At 38.9% G+C, this 25,409-nt stretch overlaps 1 protein-coding gene across 1 annotated transcript; it reads right to left on the reverse strand.

The window, feature by feature from the left end:
* Nucleotides 1-849: 849 nt before the first annotated feature.
* Nucleotides 850-12,437, reverse strand: ftr82 (finTRIM family, member 82). The gene is made up of 7 exons (XM_041801273.1): nucleotides 11,589-12,437; nucleotides 8,296-8,391; nucleotides 7,375-7,608; nucleotides 5,206-5,365; nucleotides 5,059-5,115; nucleotides 4,796-4,864; nucleotides 850-2,147 (listed from the first exon to the last, which is right to left on the reverse strand). The coding sequence occupies exons 1-7, from the start codon at nucleotides 12,177-12,179 to the stop codon at nucleotides 1,627-1,629; spliced, it is 1,728 nt and encodes a 575-aa protein (XP_041657207.1). The 5' UTR covers nucleotides 12,180-12,437; the 3' UTR covers nucleotides 850-1,626.
* Nucleotides 12,438-25,409: the final 12,972 nt, after the last annotated feature.

Genomic DNA, 25,409 nt, shown 5'->3' on the forward strand with positions numbered 1-25,409 from the left:
GTAGATTTGATCTATTTATTAAAATCTGTATCAACCGTATCAATAAAGGCCTGATTACTGTCAGACCTGTTGAATCCAGAAATCCTTTATATAGAAGCTGTCTGACAAAGTAGGTAAAAGATCTCAAAAAACATGTCATGGTGCCAAGAACTGATGAGACACAGTCATTGACATCTATCAGTCTGGAAAGGGTTACAAAGGCATTTCTGAAGCTTTGGGACTGCAGTGAACTATTGTGAGAGCCATTATCCACAAATGGAAAAAAATTGGAACAGTGGTGAATCTTCTCAGGAGTGGCCGGCCAACCAAATTACTCAAAGAGTGCACTAACATCTCATCCAGGTCACAAAAGAGCCCAGAACTACAGGCCTCACTTGACTCAGTTAAGGTCAGAGTTCATGATTCAACAATGAGAAAGGGCTCCAGTGTGGCTGAATTAAAAACAATTCTGCAAAGAAGAGTGGGCCAAAATTCCTCCGCGACAATGCAAAAGACTTATTGGCAGTTATTACAAATGTTTGCTTCAAGTTGTTGCTGCCAAGGTTGGAACAACCAGTTATTAGGTTTAGGGGGCAGTTACTTTTTCCATAGGAACAGGTAGGTTTGGATGGCTTTTTCCCTTAATAAATTATATAATTAAAATGCATTTTTTACTTACTTGAGTTATCTTTGTCTAAAATTAAAATGTGGGTTAGGATCTGAAACATAAAAGTGCGGTGAATTATGCAAAAAAAAAAAAAAAATCAGGAAGGGTAAAAATACTGTTTCACAGCCCTATAACCGTGTGATTGTTGGGTCTTCATGTAGAGATAAATAACAGAAAAAAAAATCATTCATTTAGCTCTTTATTTAGCACTTTTAATGAACAACTTTGTTACAAAACAAGTCTTCTGTTGATATCAATTATACTCTGGATGTCCATTACATAAGTACATATAGATAAAATTAAATAAAGGTTAGTCCAAATGAAAAATAAACTGTAAAGACACTTAATGACTGACATGACTATTAGATAACATAAAAACATGACAGAATGAAATGTTCTTCTGGGTGTGCTGAATGTAAAACAACACACATTAATGCACCAGCATGGACAATATTGTATCACTCAGACCAGTCACACCAGTGTTTACATAGCCTTTGTGTTATAACACAGTAGGGTTGACAAGTGAAGTAATGGCTTATCAAGAGCAAATAGACCAACTGTGACTCAGCATCATCAGTATATCATTTATGAAGTAATGTGTAAATGTAAAATTGTGATCTATAACAACACATGGGATCAGGTAACACTTGAAGGTTTGGCTCCAACGTATGAGATACTGACATGTTTAAATATTATCCAGCAGTTATAATCAGATGTTAAATAACACTTCTCTTTGTATTTTACTTGTGTGATTATGTGGTGATCATGCTTTTCAATAAGACATCGAAATCTATCAATAAAATGTGATTTGAAATATGCAAAAATAAGTGATATGTAAAGTTAGAAAACTATGTACATATTTGGCAGGAACAAAAATTAAGCAATAAAACGTCATTTATATGGTATGGTACTGTTTCAAAAATATATATAAAGCACTGCTGGTAATGATGAGACAATGAAGGAAAAATAGAGCTTAGTGTTTATTTGAGGTTGCAGATCTTGACAGATGTTCCCACGCCAAATCCCGGAAAAAGAGGCTCAACAAACGTGGTCTCGAACCGGTGCAGCAGGTTCATGGTGTTCCCTATGCTATAAAATGCTAACACGCCCGCCGTGTGGTCCAGGTACACGCCTATCCTGGGGGAGTGGGGGGCGTTGATGGTTTTATCGACACGGTTGTGCCAGGCAGAGTAACCCGTGTCAGAGCAGAGGAGGCTCCAGGATTTGTCGTTGTATCCAAGCAGGCATAGCGAGCCTTTACCCTTCCTGCTGATGCTCCTGTAGGCCACACCGATGGAGAACTCGCCGCTCCACTCAATCTCCCAGTAGAAGCGGCCTCCTGATAAAGCCTCCCTGCACAGAACCTGAGCGAAGCTGTCAAATCTGTCTGAGTTTTCTCCGTATGGCTGAAGATCTCGGGTACGGATGACTTTCCTGCTGTTTTCAGAGATGTAGAGCTCTTTGTAGGCCGTGTTGGGGTCCAGTTTGAGCGGGCAGAAGTCTGCAAGGGAAGAATTTAACATTTTCATTCTGCAACACAACTAGAGATGAACTAAGCTGCAGCTGATGTTCTTTTCAGTGCTTGTGTTTCAAATGAGAAAGATGATTATAAGCATTATTGTTAGTAGCCCTTCATCTTGAAATGACACTGGAACAGGTTCAAAGGCATGAAGCTCATCTTTCTCAGAGACAATCAGGACATTTACAAGCAGCTACATAAACTGATTTATCGTGCTAGTCTGACCAAAACTAGACTTGTAAAATGTCTGTAAAAATCTTAGACTTGACATACTAAATGATATTTCTCGATGTTTGATGAACACGGCTAAATAAACAATGCGGTTGGGGATTGATTCAAGCTTGCATGTGCACAACTCAATCAGACCAAAACTGTACCAAGTTTTCAGCCCATGCCCCACAGTTTCCTATAAGCCTTCAAACTAAAAGTCCATAAGCTTACAGAGCCAGCAAAAGTATTCACCCCCTTATATGTTTTACCCTTGAATTGATTTTCTTAATCAAACATGATCAACATATTCTTTTTTGACCAAAACAGATACAAAAATCTTATAAGCCGTCCAGGGCTTGCTGTCGAGAAGCATCCCCACAGTATGATGCTGCCACCAACATGCTTTACATTCGGAATGGTGTGTTTGAGGTGATGTGCAGTGTTTGGTATCTGCCAAACACAGCGTCGTATCTGACGGCCAAAAAGCACCATTTTGGTCTCATCAGACCAAGGAACTTCGTTCCACTTGACCATAGAGTCTACCACATGTCTTTCGGTGAACACTAGTCCAGATTTAATTTGAGTTTTCTTCAACTGCGGCTTTCTCTTTGCCACTCTTCCATAAACTTTGACTGGTGAAGAAACCAGGCAACAGTTGTTGTATACAGTCTCTCCAATCTCAGCTGCTGAAGCTTGTAACTCCTTCATAGTAGTCATAGGTGTCTTGGTGGCCTCTCTTACTAGTCTCCTTCTTGCACGATCACTCAGTTTGTGAGGACGGCTCGATCTAGGCAGATTTACACATGGGCCATATTCCTTCCATTTCTTGATGATGGATTTAACCGAACTTTTGGGGATGTTCAGTGCCTTGGAATTTTTTTGTATCCTTCCCCTGACTTATACTTTTAGTAACTATTTCTCTGAGTTGCTTGGAATTTTCCTTTGCTTTCATGGTAAAATGCTAGAAATGCTAGCCAGGAATTCTGATTAACCAGTGACTGGACCTCCTAGACACAGGTGTCTTCATACTACAATCACTTGTAAGACATTCACTGCACTCAGGTGAGCCCCATTTTACCAATACCGAGTGTTTTTTTTGTTTTTTAGATTTTTTGTTGTTGTCAAAAAAGCCAAATGACATCGACCATGATTGATTTATAAAATTAGTAAAAGGGTAAAACATCCAAGGGGGTAAATACTTTTTATAGAGTGTAAGCTGGAAAGGGGACAACAGTCCAGTTAAATGAAACTTATAAGTCACCTGGGGCCTACCAAAAATGTCATACAACCATACCACAAGATTCAAAATAAGCTTTATATATATTAACAGATAATCGTGAATACTTAGCTCCAGATTGACGGCGGAATAGCACTGATATTTGCAGGTGAAAATAATAGAAAAAGATAGTGTCTAAATCAGAGTACACATAAAGGGGAGACTGATACTGCCCTGCCAAACAAACAGTGCCCTTGGTGCACCTGTTTCATTTGCATGCATGTAAACTATTAAACTTGCTCCCTTTCTATGAAAAATAAGCCTCAATGCTACAAGCTACTAATTCACAAAAGCCAGGGCTAATTACCACAGGCAGTAAAAGTGGTGCAATTTTTAAGCCATATGAATCCACGTATAAAGCTGATGCTATTAAGTTTACAAGGAATATTTGTGGAGTCATCAAGTACAATTAATGAGCCATTATGGTATTGTTTTGATCAGGCATTTAAAAACCACCTATATTTTCTTTTCTTATGTATGTCTCGTTTGATGTTAAATGTGACACTGTAAACTCTTTACTTGTAAAATTAATATCTTTGTAGGCAATGATGAATTCTTATGGTTAATGTTGTATCACCACTTAATTCAGCACCAGTTAAACCCTAACAACAGTTCTTTATGTAGGATTATTCATCATTTAAAACATGATCACAGTTTACAAAAAAATAAGTTTTTTTTTTTTCCCATGTGAGTAACTTCTTGTGGCGTACCTGCAGTACCTCCCACAATTTGGGACGCAGTGGTGTAAACTATGTGTAGGTTGACTTCACAGAACATGTAAACGTACTCACAGTATGACCTTTGACAGTTTTTTATGACTTACCATGGACAGTTTGCCCAATAAAAACCTCTCCCCTGAATCTGCACTGGTTTGCAGGTATTGAATTAATGCAACACAACAAAGCAGATACTCATTAGGTATTGACAACTTTTTTCAGTGCTTGCTCATGTATACCAGTCATCCTTGATCAAGTGTACACAAACTAAACCAACTCTTCCTTTTCTTTAACTTGTTTTCTTTTCTATTTTTGTAATGAACTCAGTATTTATCACTCTATGTGAAATACATTTCCTGAGCATGAAACCAATAAACAAGGAAAAAGAAGCATTAGGTTATCATATCTAAAACTAATCCCACACTTACATTTGACAAACTCTGCTCTGGTCTTGGGCTCTGGAGGAGGAGTGTTGTCCACCGTCATGACCTCTTTGCCTGCAGATAAAGAAACACAGTCAGGTCAGTGTGTTCTGCTCACACCCACACACATGCCTGTAATTCCTCTGATGGTGTGTTTTTAACCTAAGACTCCATGATGCAATCCCTTTGTGCTCTTCTCTGCATTATCAACCGAAACAATAATTAACCTCCTGGAGTCTTATGCAGCTATAAGACGTGACGGTGCTCACCTCTGCTCCTTCTGTCCAGTGTTCTGCTTTCTGTCATGTAAACTGGGACTTCATTCACTATAAAACACAACACATTCATATTAGAAACTTTAAACTTTTTTAAATCAATGATGCAGATGTTTTATGTTTCTGCTGCTGAGTTCAGACCTGATTTGGAGATACTTAGCAGCTCTTCTCTGCCGTACTCCTCCAAGCGTTCCTTGATCTCAGACACAGCTTTCCTCACGGCCGCGAAGGAGAAGTCAGGGTTCAATGTCACTTTGGGGATGAAGCCGTCATCAGTGGGTGTGCACAGGTAGTTAAAGTTCTGGAGGAAAGAGGAAATAAAAATCAACATAAACATCGAGAAAGAGCCTAAAACTTACTTTGAGGGAAATGTAAATACAACATTTTCCTTTAGAGCTGGAATAATAGACAAAGAGACAAAACGGTGGGAAAAATGTTCTCCCAGCATTTTCCATTCAAAGAACTGTGAGTAATACAACTGCTGCCATTTACAACTCCAGTATTACTTGTTTAGAAATGACAACGCCTGATTTATTCAGATGATTTAATTATCTTTACACTGTCATTACAATCATCTTAAATGTGAGTACAGAAAAAACAGCCTTGGTAGCTGAATGATTACAACACAGGCTATTGAACAGCCATGGTGATGATTCAAACCAATCCTTCTCAGTGGTGGACTCAGGATGTTTTAGGGGCAGACAGACAGTTGTCCTACATTTAAAGGGAAACAGTGAGAAACCACTGGAAAGGCACCCGGGAGGTCATTATATCACATTTAGCCCACTGGAAGGGCACCCGGAGTTGCTATATATCATGTTTTGACACAAAGAAGTCACCCTGGGTGGTATCTTGCCCCCTGGTAGGGTACCATGGTGGGATTTTATCGGGCTGTCCATTAAGAGGGCACCCTGGAGGGCACTTGATAACACTTTGTCCACAGAAAAGGCACCCTGGAAGGCACTTTATTGTGTTTTATCAACCAAAGGGGCATCCAAAAGGGCACTTTTACTTAATTTTTTAGACATTAGGACATCCCCATCTGAGTTAACTAGTACTCCCTATTGAATTTCAGCATTTCCTGTGTACCTCTTCACTACTAATCTGGGCAAGAGAGGAAACATTCACCAAGAGATGTCAGCTGACTGACAAACTCTGTACTTGCTGTTGTTTTACCATTAAAAACATTTCGAAATATCCTATAATTTGACTTAGTTTAATCTACATTCTATTGATGTGATTCTTTATAAACTTGGCCTCAGTGACAGAATAAAGATGGAGATAGAGCTGGGTGTATGAAGATAAGTATCTTTTAAATCTTTTAAAAACCAGTTAGAAGATACTTAAGATGCCTGGATCGAGAAAGGATTGAGTCCAGAGGGAGGTCGACAGAGGTGACACAACAAGCAACCGAGGAAGGGCAGCTAATGTTAGCTGACATTGCAGCATCACACACTGGTGGTATTTTTTCAATTTTAACATTTTTTAGAGATTTCTGGTCATCCTCATACACCCCAATGTATCTTTGTCTTTATTCTCTTACTGACACCAAGTTTATAGAAAATTAAATACGTTACATGTAAATAAAGGCTAGTAAAATCAAGGGGTATTTTCAGTTGTTTCAAATGGGAAGGAGTCAACTGACAAGAGATTTTGTCTGACCTAGTAACAGTAACTGAGAAGGGAGGGAATGACTAAGGGTCAATTCTCAAATCAAAGTGAAATTTAGTCCCAGAGACATAAAAAAATTACAACCTTGGTGAATCTTCAAACTGACTTTCAGTTTGACATCACCACCAGATTACATTAAAAACATTACAGGACAACTCCAAGTAAAAACTCAGCAAAGTTAGTAAAAACATTTGTCAGTGTCACACCTGGTCAGTTTGTCTGAGTTTATTCTTTACACTAATAGGCAGTCAAATCAGTAAAATAGGCAGTAGAGTATACAGCCATATCACTAATAAAAAGAAGAAAACTAGTGCTAGACATCGCTCTGTGCATATTATTACTCCATCACTATTCATCCTTCTTTAATGCATATTGTATAAAGAGCATTTGACAACAACCTGCCACTATCACTATGTTATACTTTATAGAGAGAGGCATGCAGAGCAATAAAGAAGCTTTTTAAATCAAGGTTTGATGATGATTTCTGTGTGGTTTGTTTGATATCTGCCGTATTAAACTGTAGCAGTACATTCATGAACTATCTTGCTATTTGGCCATAATATTTGTTAAAAATCAAATAGATTTTTTTCCACTTAAGTTTACAATCTGCTTTGTTCTAAGCTGTACATCTGTGTTTACCTGCAGAAAGTGGATGTGGTCCTCAGTGCTGTACAGCTGCTTGAGCCCAGTCTCCTTCTTCTTCAGCTCATCGATCTCCTGCTCCAGTCTCTCAATCAATACCTCGGCCTGGTTGAAAGCGGCCTTCTCATTGATGCCGATCAGCTTGGTGACCTCTGATCTCATCCTCTCAATGGAGCGGATCATGTCCTCAAACATCTTCTGGCTCTCCACCATCGCCCTCTGAGCTGAGTTCTGCACAGACCGAGACTCAAGAGGTCAGTTTTACACAGAGACAGAACAACTTTTCACAACTAGTATTAGTTTTCCTTTTCCTTACAATTCATAGTTGAAACTCATAGCTTTAAATAAGAAACTTTATGGATGTTTGTGAATGGAAAATTGTTTTTTTTTTTAAAGCAAAACGAATAACCAACTTTTTAGTCTTTCATTTAGCTCTCTCATTTTCCTTCATGGTTTATTCTTACAGTCAGGCCAATCATTTATGGTGGAAAATTGATATGGGAAATATGAAAAATAAATTTTAGCAGTGTGCTGCTTTCAGTTGTTGATGACAATTATATAAAAATAATTTATATTTTTGTTGATGTTCTCGTTTGCTTTTCAACCCATAAGAATCCACTAATACTAGTTTAAGCTTGTTTCAAAGCAAAAATTAAATCTCCTCAGAGGAGCTGTAATTTCAATGTTTCAAAGCTTTAATGTTAACATTTCAGACTTCTCATAAGAGCTTTAATGTCAATATCTTAAACTCCTCACAGGAGCTTTGATGTTAATGTTTAAAACTTCTCACGGGAGCTTTAATGTTAACATTTAAGACTTCTCACAGGAGCTTTAATGGCAACATTTAAGACTTCCCACATAAACTTTAATGTCAATGTTTTAAACTCCACTCTAAATCTTCAATGTGACTTGACGTACCTTGAGTGAATCCACGGCCGTCTTCAGCTCCTCCAGCTCCTTCACCCTCTCCTGACATTTCTGTTTGATCTCAGCTTGGGAGATTCCCAGGAGTTTCTGCAGGAAAAGATCACATTACACAGGTGCTTTAAGACTGTTTTGTTTATGTGCACCCCCATGCTGACTCTCTTTAATTAATTTTTCAGGAGTAATGGCAAATTTTGAATAGCATGCTGTTTTATTGTATGAGATTTTAAGCCTAATATTTGTTGCTCTGGTAAAAACATTCTCTCTCATGGAGGAATATCTGGGGAGGCCCTTCGTCTCGTTTAATAAATCCCGCTCAAAGAATATCTTCTTAATACGGCCGGCTTTTATCTCAGAGGGAGAGTTGGGGGGGAAAATCTGTGATGGAATTCAGCTCATGTCAGGAATGTGAATCTACCGCTGCCTGACTTTTAAAGAGATGTTTCAAGGTGCATGCAGCGCTGACATGCAGAATAGAGGGGCTTCTAATTCAGCTTTTACTCCGGCCCACCGACCCATTCTTCAAGATAAGCTCGAGGAATGTGGGGAATCTGGGGAGGGGGCATTAGAGGGGGAAGGGGAGAGTGGGAGATGGAGTGAGACGTGAGATTCAGGTTGTAAATTTGTGGATGAGAGAAACCAGACTTTGGCAAAAAATGAGTTATAGCTTCATCATGACCTTAAAATCCTTCAGTCTGTGGTCATAAATAAATGACCAAAACCTCTACTGAGATTTATCCTACATTATCTGTTAAAGCTCTTATCTAATGTTTTACAGCCGAAGAGTCAGGTGAGTCATTTGAATCTCCATCACCATGGTAACGGCAGCGTGATTAGGCCTCGACTTCCCTCCCTCACATTCCTGTATCGTTACAGACCCACTCCCACAGGTGGGAACCAAAGCAGCAGAAAGGAAGCGTGTAAAGTTTCTGTGTATTTATCCCACAGCTGGAAAATTCTCTGACACACAGAAAAAAGCCGCTTTCAGAGGCGATAACTGTTAGAGACACTCCCCCGGCGTCCAAGCAGCTAATCAGAGAGCTGGACTTGTTTTGGCGGTGAATGCCTGCCAGTGTAGCTGATAGCGTTGAAATGGGTCAAAGTACAGACGCCAGTTTGAGTGCAGAGAAAAACAGCCTGTTTGCTTTAGCTCAAAATACTCCGATGAGTATGGATTTCTAATCTGACAGCTTTTGTTGATGGTTTATAAGTCTGAAAAACCTTTTAACAGTTGGAAGAGGAACTTCCTTTTGTTGTTTCTCTCGTGTTAATTGATCACAGCTTATCTTTCTGACCCGAAATCACACTTTCAGTCTCACAGAAGCTGACAGAAACTGATTTTTACAACCCCTTCTGATGATACTTTGCCGGTAACTTAATGTGTTTACACCATCACAGTGATCCAACTCTAGAAATCTAAATTTTTTACTGTTCACTTATTTTCTTTAAGATCCATGACAAGTTCTCAGTCCGTGGTTAAGCTAATTTTATAATCTTCGATCTACCTATATAAGCAGGCCTGTATCCAAACAGGAAGTCAGTTACCTGTTGTTTAAGATTGAAGAAAAATCCACAATGGCACAAACACAGTTTTGACTGCCAAAAAATTGATCTTTTAAATTGTGATAAAAAGGGTGCGATTAATTGCGATTAACTACAGAAATTCTCAGATTATTCGCAATTAAAATGTTTCTTTCTGTGTTACAACAAAATACTCAATCCCTCAGAAACAGCCTAAAATGGATCTTTATACAACATTTTGAACCAGCCTGAAAGAGCCTTTTCTTATGTATTTTGTCTTATTGAAGGATCTCTGATTGTCTTTCTGGCTTGAAATCCCAGTTTCATTTTCAGATGCTGACTTAAAGGGATATTTCTAACATCTGAATGATCCTTTCTATGTCTTTGAGTCAGTTAATCTGTCAAAATGATCCATTTAGATGGTACTTTTTCTGTACCTTTATGCATTTAGTCTTAATTACAAGCTCAATCTCTTGACACGTGATCACTGCCTATTTTTCTGACCTGGAATAAAACTTTATTTCTCCATAAAGCAGCTTGAAAACATGTGTGAAACACAGCCTGAACCAGACTGTGCATGCACTTGAACACATTTAGTCTTTCAGAGGATCAGACTTTTTAAACAAGATATCTTCTTATCACCTATTACATCAGAATCAAACTAAAAGTGATTTACAACACCTGAAAGAGCAACTCTGCTTTCCTTTTCAAGCTTTCTGACCCTAAATAACACATTTATTCTCCCAGAAGTAGACTGAGAGAGGTTTTTCTAACAGCTCTTGAACCATGCTTTTCCTGTACTGTTTGGTTAATTACATGGACCAATCTCTAAGGCTGGATCACAGCTTATCTGCCTGACCTTGTATCACACTCTTTGCTCTCTAAAAAGCCTTACTGAAAGTGTTTTCTGACCTATAACCTTCCTTTTTCTACAGAAACTAATCTACTGTAAAGAAATGCCTCTAGAAGTGGGACACCTGCAAACTTTCTTGTAAAAGTGACATTTTCTGTGGCTAAAAAGCTGGCTGAAATGGATTTCTCCAGTACAACCTGAAGACACATGCTCACCTCTTATCCTTCTGACCTGAAAAGGCAGTCAATCCCCCAGATTTTTACACATCTTGAACCATTATTTTCCTGTGCCTAAACGCCTTAACTCTTCTGCAAAGGATCAGCCTCTACAAACAGGATCACAACTTGTGGTTTTGACCTTTAAACACACTTTCAGTCCACCAGAATCCAACTTAGAGTGATCTTTATAACGTGAACCCTTGTTTTTCCAAGGCTTTTTGTATCAAGTCTTTTGAAACGATACGAAAATCTGCTCAAGCCTGTGAAAGTAAGTAAGGCATTAATACCTACAGAAACAACTCCTGAATCTTTCAACCTTGTGCCACTTTTTATTTTCTGAAAATCTGACAGAAAGTGTGTTTTCTGACACCTGAAACATACAAGGACAGGTTTCACAGTTAAAGAATGCATCTCTAGAAACTGCATATCTTTCTCTCTGATATCACGATTTTGTTTCATTAAAGCTATCTGAAATTGAACTTTCTCACACTCTGTGAACAATACTTTTTTGTACTTTGACATATAAGGATGTGTCTCTACAAACAGGATCTCTGCTTATCTTTCTGACCATAAATCACAGCCTTGGTTCTCTTAAAAGCTGTCTGAAAGTGTGCTTCCTGACACCTGAACTATACTTTTCTCTTAGTGTTTAGTAAATACAAGGACAAATCTCCAGAACCGGTAGCCTTTCTTACCTGCTTCTCTCCTCTCTCAGCCTCAGCAGACACAATGTCATGGCCCTTGTGTTCACTGACAGTGCAGATAGCACAGATACACATCTGGTCTGTCCGACAGAAAAGCTCCAGGGACTTTTGGTGCTGCGGGCAGATCTTCCTGTCCAGGTTGCGCAGAGCATCCACCAGCTTATGGTTCTTGAAGGTGGGTGACTCGTAGTGAGACTTTGAATGTTTCTCACAGTAGGACGCCAGGCAGTTGAGACAAGATTTCACAGCTTTGAGTCTCTTCCCAGAGCAGAAATCACAAGGGACATCACCGGGCCCAGCGTAGATGTTCCCCTGGGAGGCATTGATATTAAGGTTCAGGCCGCTCTTCTTGATCTTCTCAGCCACCATACTCAGGGTGGCATTAGGCCTCAAGACAGGCCTCTGGGTGAAGGTGATCTTACATTGTGGGCAGATGTAAATCCCTGTGTAGTCAGCTTCGTTCCAGTAGCCGCTGATGCAGTCCATGCAGAAGCTGTGGCCGCAGGGGATCGCCACGGGGTCCTTGAGGAGGCTCTGGCACAAAGTGCAGCTGAAGTAGTCTGGAGAAGTGTGGTCAGCCATTGTGATGGACTCACAACACCGTCAAGGCCTGAGGAAACGCTCTGATAGAAAGCCAGGAGCAGATAGAGACTCGGTCGAGTGTGCTTTGGAGCCCGCCCTCCTCGGTGTGGTACAGCCTGCCACAGACAGGACCTACTTGTATTTCTGAATTCCAGAGGTTATTGATTGAAAGCAGACAAGGCCCTCCCCCTGTGCTGTGAGTGTATCGAGCCCTGCCCAGTTCAGATAAGCAGGTTGAGCAAGGAGGGAGGAGAGAGAGGGCGGGAGAGAAAGAGAGTCAGGGAGAGAATGAATGAAATGTAAAAAGCACAAGAAGTGTCAGCTTATGTGGGAAAGCAAAAAAGGCTTCCTAGCAGCTTCCTTTATTCTCACATTCCTCCTGTGGCTCATCATGAGGACGGATTGCGCACACACTTCTCGGCAGCTGGATTTCCACCTATTGTTGTCGCACAGAATCGCCATTGTCTTAAACCGGTTATAGTCGGACAAACATAAATGCTGCCTAAGGTACTGTAGGAATTTAAGGGACCACCCAATAAACAAACAGAGAGAGCCTTTGAGCTGCAGCACAGTTTCGAGGTAATTTCAAACATCTTTCAACGCAGAAAAGATGTTAAAAGTTTAACTCGCTGCAGGTTGTTTGTCCAGGAGCAGCTAGAGTTCAGTACTGCTGTGTTTGCTCTGAGTCCTGTCAGACCAGTTGGGTGACTTTGTGTGTAACTGTAGATGTTTGTACAGCAGGAAGGAAACACACATGCACGGCTGCGTATGTGTGCACCTGCAGAACATTCCTGCCAGGTTTGCTGTTACAATGCATGTTTGACATATTTGTTGTGCCTTGCCTCATCACAAGCTATGTTGCATGTTTTCATTCCTAGAAATATCACTCTCATTGTTACCTGATGCTGCTCTGTGACCCTGACTCACTCTGCCACGTGGAGTGACATCACGGCGCTAATTAGCATTTTAATGAGGCCCTTTTTAGAAGTTTCAACCAATACCAACACCCCATTCACAGTTCTTAAAGATAAGAGTTTCTTTTGCTTGAAATAAAAGCTTTGATAGAGATTTTACAATCCCTGCCTAAAATATAATCATGTACTCATAAAAATATAGGTTAATTTTAAGGTTGTACAACCTTTTTTTTTTTTAGCTCCACCCTGAATTCATTTCTTGCATTACTTCATACACTTGGTAGTTTCACCTCTCCATATTTGGTAAGGTTTCTGATAAGCCAGTTTTCCTTCCTTCCTGTAGAGTAAAGGGAGCGCTCTGTGCTTACAGATTAACTACCTGTTAGTGATGATGGCAGGCTGCAAACGCCCCAAACTCTGACAACTCTAAGAGAAAAGTGAAGGTTACTCATTAGCATGCATGTTTTGAAACTGTCAATGCATTGTTTTTACCGGACTTCTGAGATTTAAATACAGAATAAACTCAAAACAGATTCTACTCTTGTGGTAGGAGAGACAGAGAAATGCCTTTCACTCAATATGACAATATTTTATAGACTATTCTTAGAAGATAATACCATGAATGAAACACTGTGACAAACAAAACAAAAACAAACATGTTAAATCATAATCAAGCATAATTTTTGGTCAAAAATATCTTATTACACATAAGCCACATTCATCAGACAAGCCCACTTTATATAAACATCTTACTCAAAGATATAAACCACAAAAATTGGAGCTGAATGGCATGTTACAAGAAAAATTTCTGCCAAAGAGACAGCAATTCTTATTTGCTGATTTGTTCAATCAAATTTGAAATTAATAATTATTTTATCTCATTTCAAATCCCTTAAGTTAAACTGTTTGCTGACTAAATTAATAGACAGACAGACAGACAGACAGTCCAGAAGGAAATTCTAGAAACTAGACAAACTAGAAAAACTAAACCAGACTAGATTAGACTAAACTTAGCAAAACTTCACTAAACATAACCAACAACACAAGACTAAGCTTCACTTAACTCACTCAAATTAACCTAATTTAACTAGACTAAACTAGACTACACTGGATTCGATTAGACTAATCTAAAACTAAAACTAGAGTAGACTAGACTAAAGGGAACTAAACGAAACGAAACCAAACTTATCTAAATAAGTCAGACTAAACTAGATCAGCCTTGACTATTAAAAACTAAACTAAACTAAGCTGAATTTAACAAGACTAGAGTATGCTAGATTAAACTTTACTAAAGTAAGCTTTAGTAAACTTTACTACACTAAACTGAACTAAGCAAACTAGACTAAACTTTACTGAACTAAACAGTTACAATACAATGTTACAATGTCATTTAGCAGATGCTTTTATCCAATGCGACGAACATTCGAGAGCAAGAACAACACAAGCAAAGATCCAGACAAGAAGAAAAAAAACATCAGTAAGTGCCACAAAGTGCTTCAAGTCCAATTGGACGCAGGTGCTGCCATGCAGTGTTAAAGGCAAAGCACATAATGTATAAAAGTGTTTTTTTGTTTTGTTTTTATAAACATCAACAATGAAACAACAAAAATGTGAGATCTCTCTTCATCACCATCCAATAAATTGTCTTCACAAAAACTAATTACTAAAGTACCAAGTGCTGGATCACTCACAAAGAGCTGGGCATAAAAATCCCAGAAGTAGCAGTAGTTTACTGAGGTAAACTAAACAACTAAACTAAACAAGACTTGACAAACTAAACCAAGCTAAGCTTAACTAAACTAACCAAGGCAGACTAAATTAAACTAAACTGAACTAAACTAACTAAACTATACTAGACTAAACTAGGCTAGACTGGATCAGCCTAGGCTAAACTTATCTAAACTAGAATAAACTAATTAAACAAACTAAACTAAAATCAACTAACCAATTAAACCAACTTAACTAAACTACACTAACATAATCTAAGCTTAGTAACACTAAAATAAACAACCCAGCTAAATTAAATTAAGCTAGACTGATCAAGAGCAGAATAAAGTGAACTATACTAAACTACACTAGTAAACTAATGCAACAAGATTTAACTAAACTAAGTTATACTGAAAAAACTAAACCTTGGTGAGGCATATAATAATCAGCTCCTATTTGTAGTGTAACTAATTACAAGCAATTTAGGCCTTACTTGTCATGTTAAATCTTGAAGTTAGACATTATTAGACCAATAGACTATAGATAAGAGGTTTGCAACATAATTCAACAGAAACACTTTATGAAATGTTATTTTTCTAAGTTTATCAATAAAACTTTACTTCACTTTTTGCTGTATACAGTAAAGCTGTGAATTTAATAACAGTTTCATTGGTGTCATGACAACAAATACTTGCAAAAAACATTTAAAAACTGAATTTATTGCAATGAATTATAAAATTACATAATGTAAATGTGTACTTAAGTAGCATGCATACATTAAGACTGTATCTAGATACCTGGGTATAACAGTCATGCTTTAACATTATGTTGATGCAGTCAGATGAAGCTCAAACTATACCGCTACTCTTCAATTAGTGGCTGACTAAAATGTGTTTTTGGATTTATGATAGATTCAGGAAAAAATGTCATAAATACTCTTATTGTTTGAAACAAGAAGAACATCGGGAAGATGTAAAAGCTGAGGTATAGCTTATATATATGCTATCTTAAATACTTGTTTATTCATTGCAGTTTATATTGTAAGCGCAATACTGAACAATGTTATCTCCTAGCTGATGAACCAAATGAACATGTGCATTCTGGCACCAACTGTATTCTAAGAACCCATGAAAATACACGGTAAAGTTAATATGAAGCTTGATTTCTATTTGATTAAATTCACCTTCATAAGATTTAATCACAAGCCTTTCTTACAGAGGAGTGAGTCTCTTTGAAGGAGCAGACAGAAACTCTTCAGTCCGAGCCTAAATGAAAGGAGAAAGGTCAACCATTAAGGAGCAGAGAGAGAGAGAGCTATTCTGCAGAGCAGAATGGGTCAAAGGAAACATGACCCACCTCACTGAGAGTGAGCAATACAAACAGGAAGACACGATATCAGAAAGAGTTTAGAGAAAACAGAGAGTGAATGTGTTGATGCTGGCAGATACACCAAGATAAAAGACGAGATCAAATGTGAATGAAAAGGTGTCAAACCGCAAAAGCATCAATAGATTTTCAACTGTCTTTTGGGATATCTTATCCAATAAGGCATGATGCTGTTTTTTTTTTCTACCTTGATTTAAAAAAGGTCATGTCAAAGTTCACTCATATACTAAACAATGGTGGAATAGAATATACAACTAAATGCTAAACAATGCCTAATCAGCCAACCACATGGCAGCAACCAGTGCATTTAGGCATATGGTCAAAATTATCTGATGAATTTAAACTGAGCATCTGAATGGAGAAGAAAGGTGATTTAAGTGACTTCGAAAAGTATCATGATTGTTGTTGCCAGACTGGTCAGGGTGTTTCACACACTACTGATCTACTGGAATGTTCATGCACAACCATTTCTAGGTTTTCCAGAGAATGGTGAGAAAAAGAGGAAGTATCCAGTGAGTAACAGTTCTCTGGGCCAAAATAGCTGATAGCAGAGGTCAGATGAGAACAAGCAGACTGGTTCAAGCTGATAGAAAGCAACAATAACTCCACTTGTTACAACAGAGGTACACTATCTGGACAAAGGTATTCAGCCAGTGGACCATTATACCAACAGGGACTGTGATAGCATTGTATTCAAAAACATGTACTTATGCAGCTATATCAGATCCTACTTTTCTTGGAAGGCTTTCCACAAGATTTTGGATTGTTTCTGTGGGAATTTGTAAAGTCAGGCAGTGATGTTGGATGGGAGGGGCTGGCTTGCAGTCTATGTTCCAGTTCATCCCTAAGGGTCATGATGGGGTTGAGGTCAGGGCTCTGTGGGCCAGTCATGTTCTTCTGCACCAACATATGTCAAGCATGTCTTTACAGTCCTTGCTCTGTGTCCTCCCCAGTCTTGCCCCTCTGACTGCTAAACAGAGAAGCACAATTTGTCACTCCACAGAACACGTTTCCACTGCTCCATAGTCCAGTGTCAGTGCGTGTTACACCACTCCATCCAACGCTTGGCATTGGACTTGGTGAAGTGATGCCTGCATGCAGCTGCTCGGCCATGGTTTTTGTGCTTACATTAAAGCAAGTGAAAGTTCAAAACTCCTCAGCTATGGATCAGCAAAGCGTTGGTGGCTGTTATGCACCATGCGCCTTCGCAGTCGTCGATCCTGCTCTGTGATTTTATGTGGTCTTCCGCTTCATAGCTGAGTTGCTGTTGTTCCCAGATGCTTCCACTTTCTAATGTCACTTAGAGTTGACTGTGGAATATCCAGGAGGGATGCCAGTTTGAACTTGAACATATCTTGTTCATATCTACATCCCCAAATGCATTGGTTGCTGCCATTTGATCAGCTAATTAGATATATGTGATTATGAGCTGTCGAACAGGTGTACCTAATGAAGTGGCCAGTGAGTATATTTTGTGCTCTGACTGTATAGTGACAACAATGTGAATGTATGAATTATACTGTAACCAGGGTCCAAAACTAACACTCGCCACTCGCCAATTACGGGTAGATTTTGTCTTTTCTCTGGCTGGTAAACTTCTAAGACCACTCGCCACTGTGGTGAGTTTTTTTTTTTTTTTACCAGCGAAAAATTCATTTTTTTGTTACTGGAAAACGATGCTGGTATCAGCTGGTTTCCTGGCAGAGTAATGTGTATTTCAGGCCGAGACAATCTTTAGTCATGTAAGTGCGTCAGTCATGACGTCATTCATAGCGGGCCGAGGTGGATAGCTGATTGTTACTGTACCCGTACCTCCTTGCAGTGTTGCCAACTTAACGACTTTGTCGCTATATTTAGTGAGTTTTCAGACCCCTCGAGACTGTTTTTCAAAAAAGCGACTAGCGACAAACCTAGCGACTTTTTCTGGTGTTACTGGAGACTTTTTAAGACTCTGACATTAAAGCATGTCTCGCTGTAGCGCCTCTTGAGCAGCAGGGTGCTGCTGTGGGCCCCTCCCTGTCCCAAAGCACTGACAGGCAGCCCACTCCTCGCGCAGCAGTCCCTCTCAGCTGCGATCAGAGCAGGAGATGCTCACGCCTCCATGTCCAGACTACAGATTAACCGCACTGTGAAGGTGCTTTGACAGTTTTTTCTATTGTCTCTTCTTGGTCCATTTAGATTTTTAATAAAGACTGTATACAAAAAAAAAAAAAAAAAAGAAATAGATTTGTTGTAGACTCTTCAGTGGACCATAAGGTTTAAAACTAAACCAAATGTAAGAAAACTAAACTTCTAAGAAAAATAGCACAATAAATAAATGATAAAGCAAAAATAAAATTTAAAGTAACTCTGCCAGAGTATCTCTTGTGTCATTTTGCCTAGCCCAGATAAAGGAGGGTTGGAATTGTGAAGTTATAAAAACGTGAATCGACAGAAGCAAGTTCATTTGTTGTTCTACACATAATAAGGGTCTTTTAACTCACTTTTTGTCTCTTTCAGCATACATTATTGCTAGTATTAGTCCATACTATTAAAATATTGATTGAGAATCGCATACAAGACCCAAATGACATGTTAGATATACTGATAGCAAATTACAACACTTGAATGCAATTTTTATTTGGTTGGCTTGTAAAATATCTGCCTGGCTGGTAAAAAATTTCACTTACCAGCCAGGCTGGCTGGTAAGTGAAAAAGTTAGTTTTGGACCCTGACGGTAACAATGTAAAACTGCAGAATCAAGAGTGAATTTCATGACAGTAACTAGAGGTGCCCCGATCCGATATTGATATCGGATATCGGTCCGATATCAGCAAAAAAACGAGTATTGGATTATATCGGATTACATCTAAAATCTCCAATTTAAGCACTCCGATACAAGCAGTCCATTCCAGACTCTGCTCCAGCACTTCTATCCAGCAGCGCCACAGGATCCAGCATGCAGAGCCCACGTGATCACAACAACAGTGTGCATGAGTGCTAACCGCATCCTAACAGTAACAGCAATGAACATCAAAACAAACAAATCTATGCTCTAAATTATAACAATGGATTATTGATAGGAAAAATAAGGCTTGTTATATTTTGTTTATGCCTACTTTCTCAGACTTGTTCTACTCTAAGCCTGTACAAGGTTTCATGGTCTATAGTAGTTCATTGAGCCAATACCAAACTTCAAAATAAAAGCACCTGAGCCAGAATCTGTCAGAGGAAGTTCAGAGAAAGCACGTTTTTGTTCTACAACACATGCTGTCAGGTGCAGGGAGGGTCACATGGAGGTAAAGCATGCTACACAGATGTGTTTCTAATCGTGTGTGCCCTCATATGCCCGTCTGATAGAAACTTCAGTGATTGTAAAAAGATGTTTCTAGTTGGTGCACATGTTGAAGAGAAACATTGTTTGTGTCGTTGCTTAGATAGCAAGGCTGTGAGGCAATATGCAGGCAAACAAGTTCTTCTTCTCTATAAAAGTTTTATATTTTAGTTTTTATGGAAGCAAAGTTCACCTCTTTGTTTAAAACAGGGTTAAAGAGTCAGCTGGGTACAGACTATGTAGTGCACTGACAGTGAAACAGTTGTGAAACCTCCTTAAAAACACAAAAAAGGTGCGACTTCTGGACTTTAAATAAATTTGTTTGGGAGGCTCTTTGAATACACATAGACATAGACATCAAACAACCAAAAACCCTGCGAGGCACTCTCTTTGTGAATATTTAAAAAAGCCTTTGATGTCACAGCAATACCTTAACACAAACTGATGCAATCTGCATCAAACTGCTTCAGACAGTCGAATACAGCTCTGAGTTGTTTTAAGGTGTACACAGCTATGCTTTGATAAAACATGCTCTTTAAATGTTCAAAAAGACATAACACCTTTGAGTCCTGCAATAACATTCAATGATTAATGTATACAAAGACCCATGCTGAGGTGCATTTCTGCTATGGAGTTTTGGCTCAAATTGCCTCCATTTGACCCTTTTTAAAAAAAATTCTGTATTTCGTCTGGGATCGTACCTGGCAACTGGTACTTTATTGCATCACCCCTTTTTGGTCTAATTTTGAGTCAGGTCCACAACTGTTGATTTTTCCCTCAATTTTGGTGACATATCCACGGTCATGACGTTTGGTCAAATATTGAGTTGTTTCCACGATGGCCAGTTTTTGGCCCAAATTAAGTGACAGGTTCATGATAAAATCTTTTTGTTCGGATTCTGAGCGGTTTCCACAATGGTTGATTTTTGGCTCAGATTTGGCAACAGGCCCGTATTTTTTTGATTGTCAATTTTTCACTCAAATTCAGTGATAGGTCCACAATTGTCAATCTTCCATGTAAGTTTGTGACAGGTCTGCAGTCATGATGATTGGTCAAATGTGAGTTATTTCTGCGATGATCAATTTTCTGCTCAAATTTGGCAACAAGTCTGTGTTATTCACTTTTTGGTCAATAATTGAATTGTTTTCTGCATTGGTCAATTTTTCACTAAAATCTATTGACAGGTCCACAATCAAGACTTTTTCATGGAATTTTAAGTCGTTTCCGTAATGGTGAATCCATGCTTAAACTTGGGGACTGGTCGGGAGTCATGACTTTGTGGTTCAATTTTGAGTCTGTTGTGGTCGTGAGTTCTTGCTCATATTTGTTGACAGGTTCACAGTCATCAGTTTTTGGTCCAATTTCAAGTTGTTTAAGCAATTGCAATTTTTCACTTAAATTTGTTGATGGATTAAAAGTCATGACTTTTTGGTGAATTTTGAGTCAGCTCTGCAATGGTTGTATTTTGCTCAAATTTGGTGATGTGCCCAGGGTCATGACAATTTGGTCGGTTTTCAGTTGTTTCCATGTTGGTTGACTTTTCACCTAAATTTGGTGACAGGTCTGCAGTCATGACTTTTTGGTCAAATTTTGAGTTGTTTCAGTAATGGTCCATTTTTTGCTGAAATTTAGTGACAGGTCTGCGTTCAATAATTATTGGTCAAATTTTGAGTCAGGTCCATCATCGTGATGACAATATAGGAGTGTCAGGTGTAGGATGTCAACACAGGAAATAAACATCTCTTATCAACAGCTTCATTCTGCTGTATAACTTCCCAAACTATCCTGTACTTTTCCATAGTATCTTGTCTCACTGCTTGCATCCATCTCTGGAAAAATAAAGCTGCAGACTGCAAACAAGGCACACTATTGACTACATGTCCTCCATTTTTGTTGTATTACACTGAGTCTAGCCAAGTTGAGCCTACTCTACACTACTTGTGATGATCTGTTGAGATCTAAAATATTTGGAGATCAGGGTTGTGATTTTTTCACCAATACCATGAAGTCCTAATGGCGTTTCTTGATGGCTATGTTTTCATATTTGCTCTGTCTGAGAGAAAGAAATGGTTGACCTAAATTTATACCAGGACAGGTGTTCAACTGCACTCTGTTGGTAAAATGTGTGTTGCATTTATTTTAGTTATTGTTTATAATAGAATTAACAAAAAGCTTGGTTCCTGAAAACAAACTTTAGGGGGAAATGCTTCAGACTATGAAAACATTTGGGAGATATTTTTATGCCTCTGTACGGGTGATAGCCAGGGTCAAAAGGATCATGTTTTTTAGGTTGTCTGTCTCTTCATCTGTCTATCTGTCCGTTTCCTCTGTCAGTCCAGGCTGTAGTTGTGAATGTCAAGAAGGCTTTAAGGATTTTCTTCAACTTTTATACAAATAATCAAGTAAATGTGGTCACAGTGACTTTAAATTTTGGAAACAATATTTCAAAATTGTGCTGAGGGATTCTTGTCAAAATTGGCACAAACCTACACTTGGACTTGAAAGTGAACTGGATGGAATCCCATTCTTCAACCAGCATTTGTCACAAGTTAGCCCCTGTGGGTTTTTTGGTCACTCTGGCACAAACCGCACACCCAAGCTGATTCCACAATTGTTGAATGGGTTTGAGGTCAGGACTGCTGGCAGGCCAGTCCATCCTCTCCAATCCCAAATTTTGGAGGTAGTCTCTGATAAACCCTGCTCTGTGGGGGCGAGCGTTGTCATCTTGGAGAATAGTTCGGTCCCAGACTGTGGAGCTATGGGATTGCTGAACATAAAATTCCTCCACATGTTCAGGTTCCAGTGCACGTGTTTCTGACACAAGCGAACAGGACTGGCACTTAATGGCAGTCATGGCAAGCCTCATGGAAGCCTGATGAGACTGGAGATCGGCTGCATGGAGTCTGTTCTGGATTGTCTGGGTAGAGAGCCTTTGGCCATATCATCCTGCAAATATGTAGAAGACAGCCCGGTTCCTAAGATCTGACAGGTTGAGGAAACGGTTCTCTTGGGGTGTTGCCTTCTTGGGACTCCCACTTAGCCGCCTGTCTATGACATTCCCTGTTAAATGGAACTTGGTGTTCAGTTTGGAGATGGTACTAGGGCTCACTTCAAATAATACTGCAACTTGGTTTTGCAAGAACCAGCTTGAAGTTGTCCTATGGCAGAGGCCCATTCAGATGATAAAAATCAGGTGCCAAACATTGTCAGCACCTGGGGGTACCAGAAGCTCAAACAAGAGTCAGTAGGAACAGCACCAAAAGCTGTTTGGCATTGACAAAGAAGATTTTGTACATTTTTTATGGGCGCAACCCACATACTCAGCTCTGCTGCTCATCCCACGAATATGTTCCTTACAAATGTGGCACTATTTAAAAGGAAAATAAACAGGCTTTCCAACGGAATAAGATTTATGCCAAGAAGCATTGTTACAACAAAGAAATGATCAACCAAAAACAAATTTTCTTCCTTTTTGCACTAAGTTTATATCCTCACAATGTGCATCTCATGTTGAATGCAAACATTCAGTAAATATATTTAACCAAAAGTATACACAGCATTGCAGTGTTTCACAAGAAAATCAAATTTCATTTAACATTTATTTAACTTGGTCACACAGTAACAGTAATATTGCTTTGAAACTAATCATGCACAGGTCCCAGATGCTCTGCTGTAGGTGTTTATTGCAAAATGCTAATTTTCAACACCTGTCTGCAGGAGGCTTTTAGAGATTAATGTTAGAAATAAAGGAAGATGAGAAAAGAACAGAGATAGAAAAATGAAATCATTATATAAGTCACTTTGTTATATTCTGACTGTTGTAAATCACATGGCTTCTTATCATGAACTCTTGGTAAACATTGCATAAGTCTGGCCCCGGCCCCTGCTACATCTCAGTGCTACTTTGAGTCTTGCATGTCGTCTGTAGTTACTGTTGTTGACGGACAACAGAACCCTTTAATGCCTGGCACTCAGCTTGGGCCCTGCTGGTTCCAAACAATGGAATCTTTTAAGCAGGCTCTTTTGGCCCTCCTGTTATCTGGACTATCAAGTGTAGTCGCATTCCTATCTCCGTTTCAACAACCCCGAAACTCTGTCTGGGATGGGAGGTGTGTTCACTGTAAGATGAAATCTACAGAGGAACGGACTGAGCTCAGAGGAGGACGCGTTCTTACTATCATTCTTATGATTGTGTGGTTTCAAAGCTTGTAAACTCAAGACACAGAGAATTAGTTCCGGGGCAGACTTCCAGAAACCGCAGATGTCTTGTCAGAAACTGAGAAGATAACAGTTGTAATGAAATGCAAAATTAAAATAGAGTCAATAATTAACAGATTAGAGGTGAGCTAAAGGTCAGGAAACTGATCGTTTGCATAGAAAACCGATACTTATTGTATTCTTTGTCTAGAAAACTTAGTTGCATTATTATGAACCAAAAAGGCATCATGTATGCTCTCAAATTCTGTGATTTAGTTGATCATGAAACTGCAGATTTAATGTAAAAAGGACAAAAAAAACCTCCTTGTATTCACAGGTTCTTTGAAATAAGACAAAGCCAGTGTGAACTTGAAGAACCAGGTATTTTTCACAAACAATGGCAAGGGCAAATATAAAGGATAGAGATGTTTATCCACCAAGGAGTGAACTTGTGGAATAGCTGCAACAAGGAATAAAAGATGTGTAGCTCTCTTTATACACGGGAGGGAAAAAGGTGTAAAAATGGAGATATTAAACATCGGTTTGACCTTTATTGTTTCTGAAGAGGCTGAAGCTCTTGTTTCTGTCCTCTCTTCTTGTTACTTTGAAATGTGTCGACGCTCCTCTACTGTCAGACTGTAGCTTTACATGCACCTCTAGTCAATCTTTTTAGTCATGATTTCTTGAAATTTAACCTTTATCCCATTTAAGATACAATGATATAAACGTGTTTGTATGTATATTTATTCTGTTGTCCTCTTATTCTTAATGCTCTTTGCTGTTAATCTTCTTTCCTCTGTCCTATAATATTGAAGCACCCTAGCAAATGAACTTACTTAAAATAAATAAACTTCTTCCTTATCTTAAATACTGTATATTGTATGTCGTAGAGAGTTAGTATAATACAGCACCGTTGAAGCTTATGCCTCTGTGGTCACTAGTTTTGGTTTTCTTTTTCGTTTAATCTTTTTTTGTATTATATTTACAGTTTATTTGTTCATTAATATGTTTGTAATGAACCAACAACCCTAAATCAGAAACTCATCACTAGGACATGCTTTAATTGGCAATAAGGTTAGAAAATCGTCTTTAAGTTACACATAAGTGAAAATAAATACAACAAGAAAACAGGATACTTTGGGAAAGATATGATATGAGCTGGATACTCCAGTGTGAAGTCTGTTGACTAAATACACTATATTGCCAAAAGTATTCACTCACCCATCCAAATAATTGAAATCAGGTGTTCCAATCACTTCCATGGCCACAGGTGTATAAAATCAAGCACCTAGGCATACAGGCTGTTTCTACAAACATTTGTGAAAGAATGGGTCGCTCTCAGGAGCTCAGTGAATTCCATTGTAGTTCTGTGATAGGATGCCACCTGTGCAACAAGTCTGGCATGGATGAGAGAGTTTGGTGTGGATGAACTTGACTGGCCTGCACAGAGTCCTGACCTCAACCTGATAGAACACCTTTGGGATGAATTAGAGCAGAGACTGAGAGCCAGGCCTTCTCGTCCAACATCAGTGTGTGACCTCACAAATGCGCTTCTGGAAGAATGGTCAAAAATTCTCATAAACACACTCCTAAACCTTGTGGAAAGCCTTCCCAAAAAGAGTTGAGGCTGTTACAGCTGCAAAGGGTGGACTGACATCATATTAAACCCTATGGACTTAGAATGGGATGTCACGTTAAGTTCATATGGGAGTC

The sequence above is a fragment of the Cheilinus undulatus genome, linkage group 12, assembly GCF_018320785.1.
Source record: "Cheilinus undulatus linkage group 12, ASM1832078v1, whole genome shotgun sequence".
Classification (NCBI taxonomy): domain Eukaryota; kingdom Metazoa; phylum Chordata; class Actinopteri; order Labriformes; family Labridae; genus Cheilinus; species Cheilinus undulatus.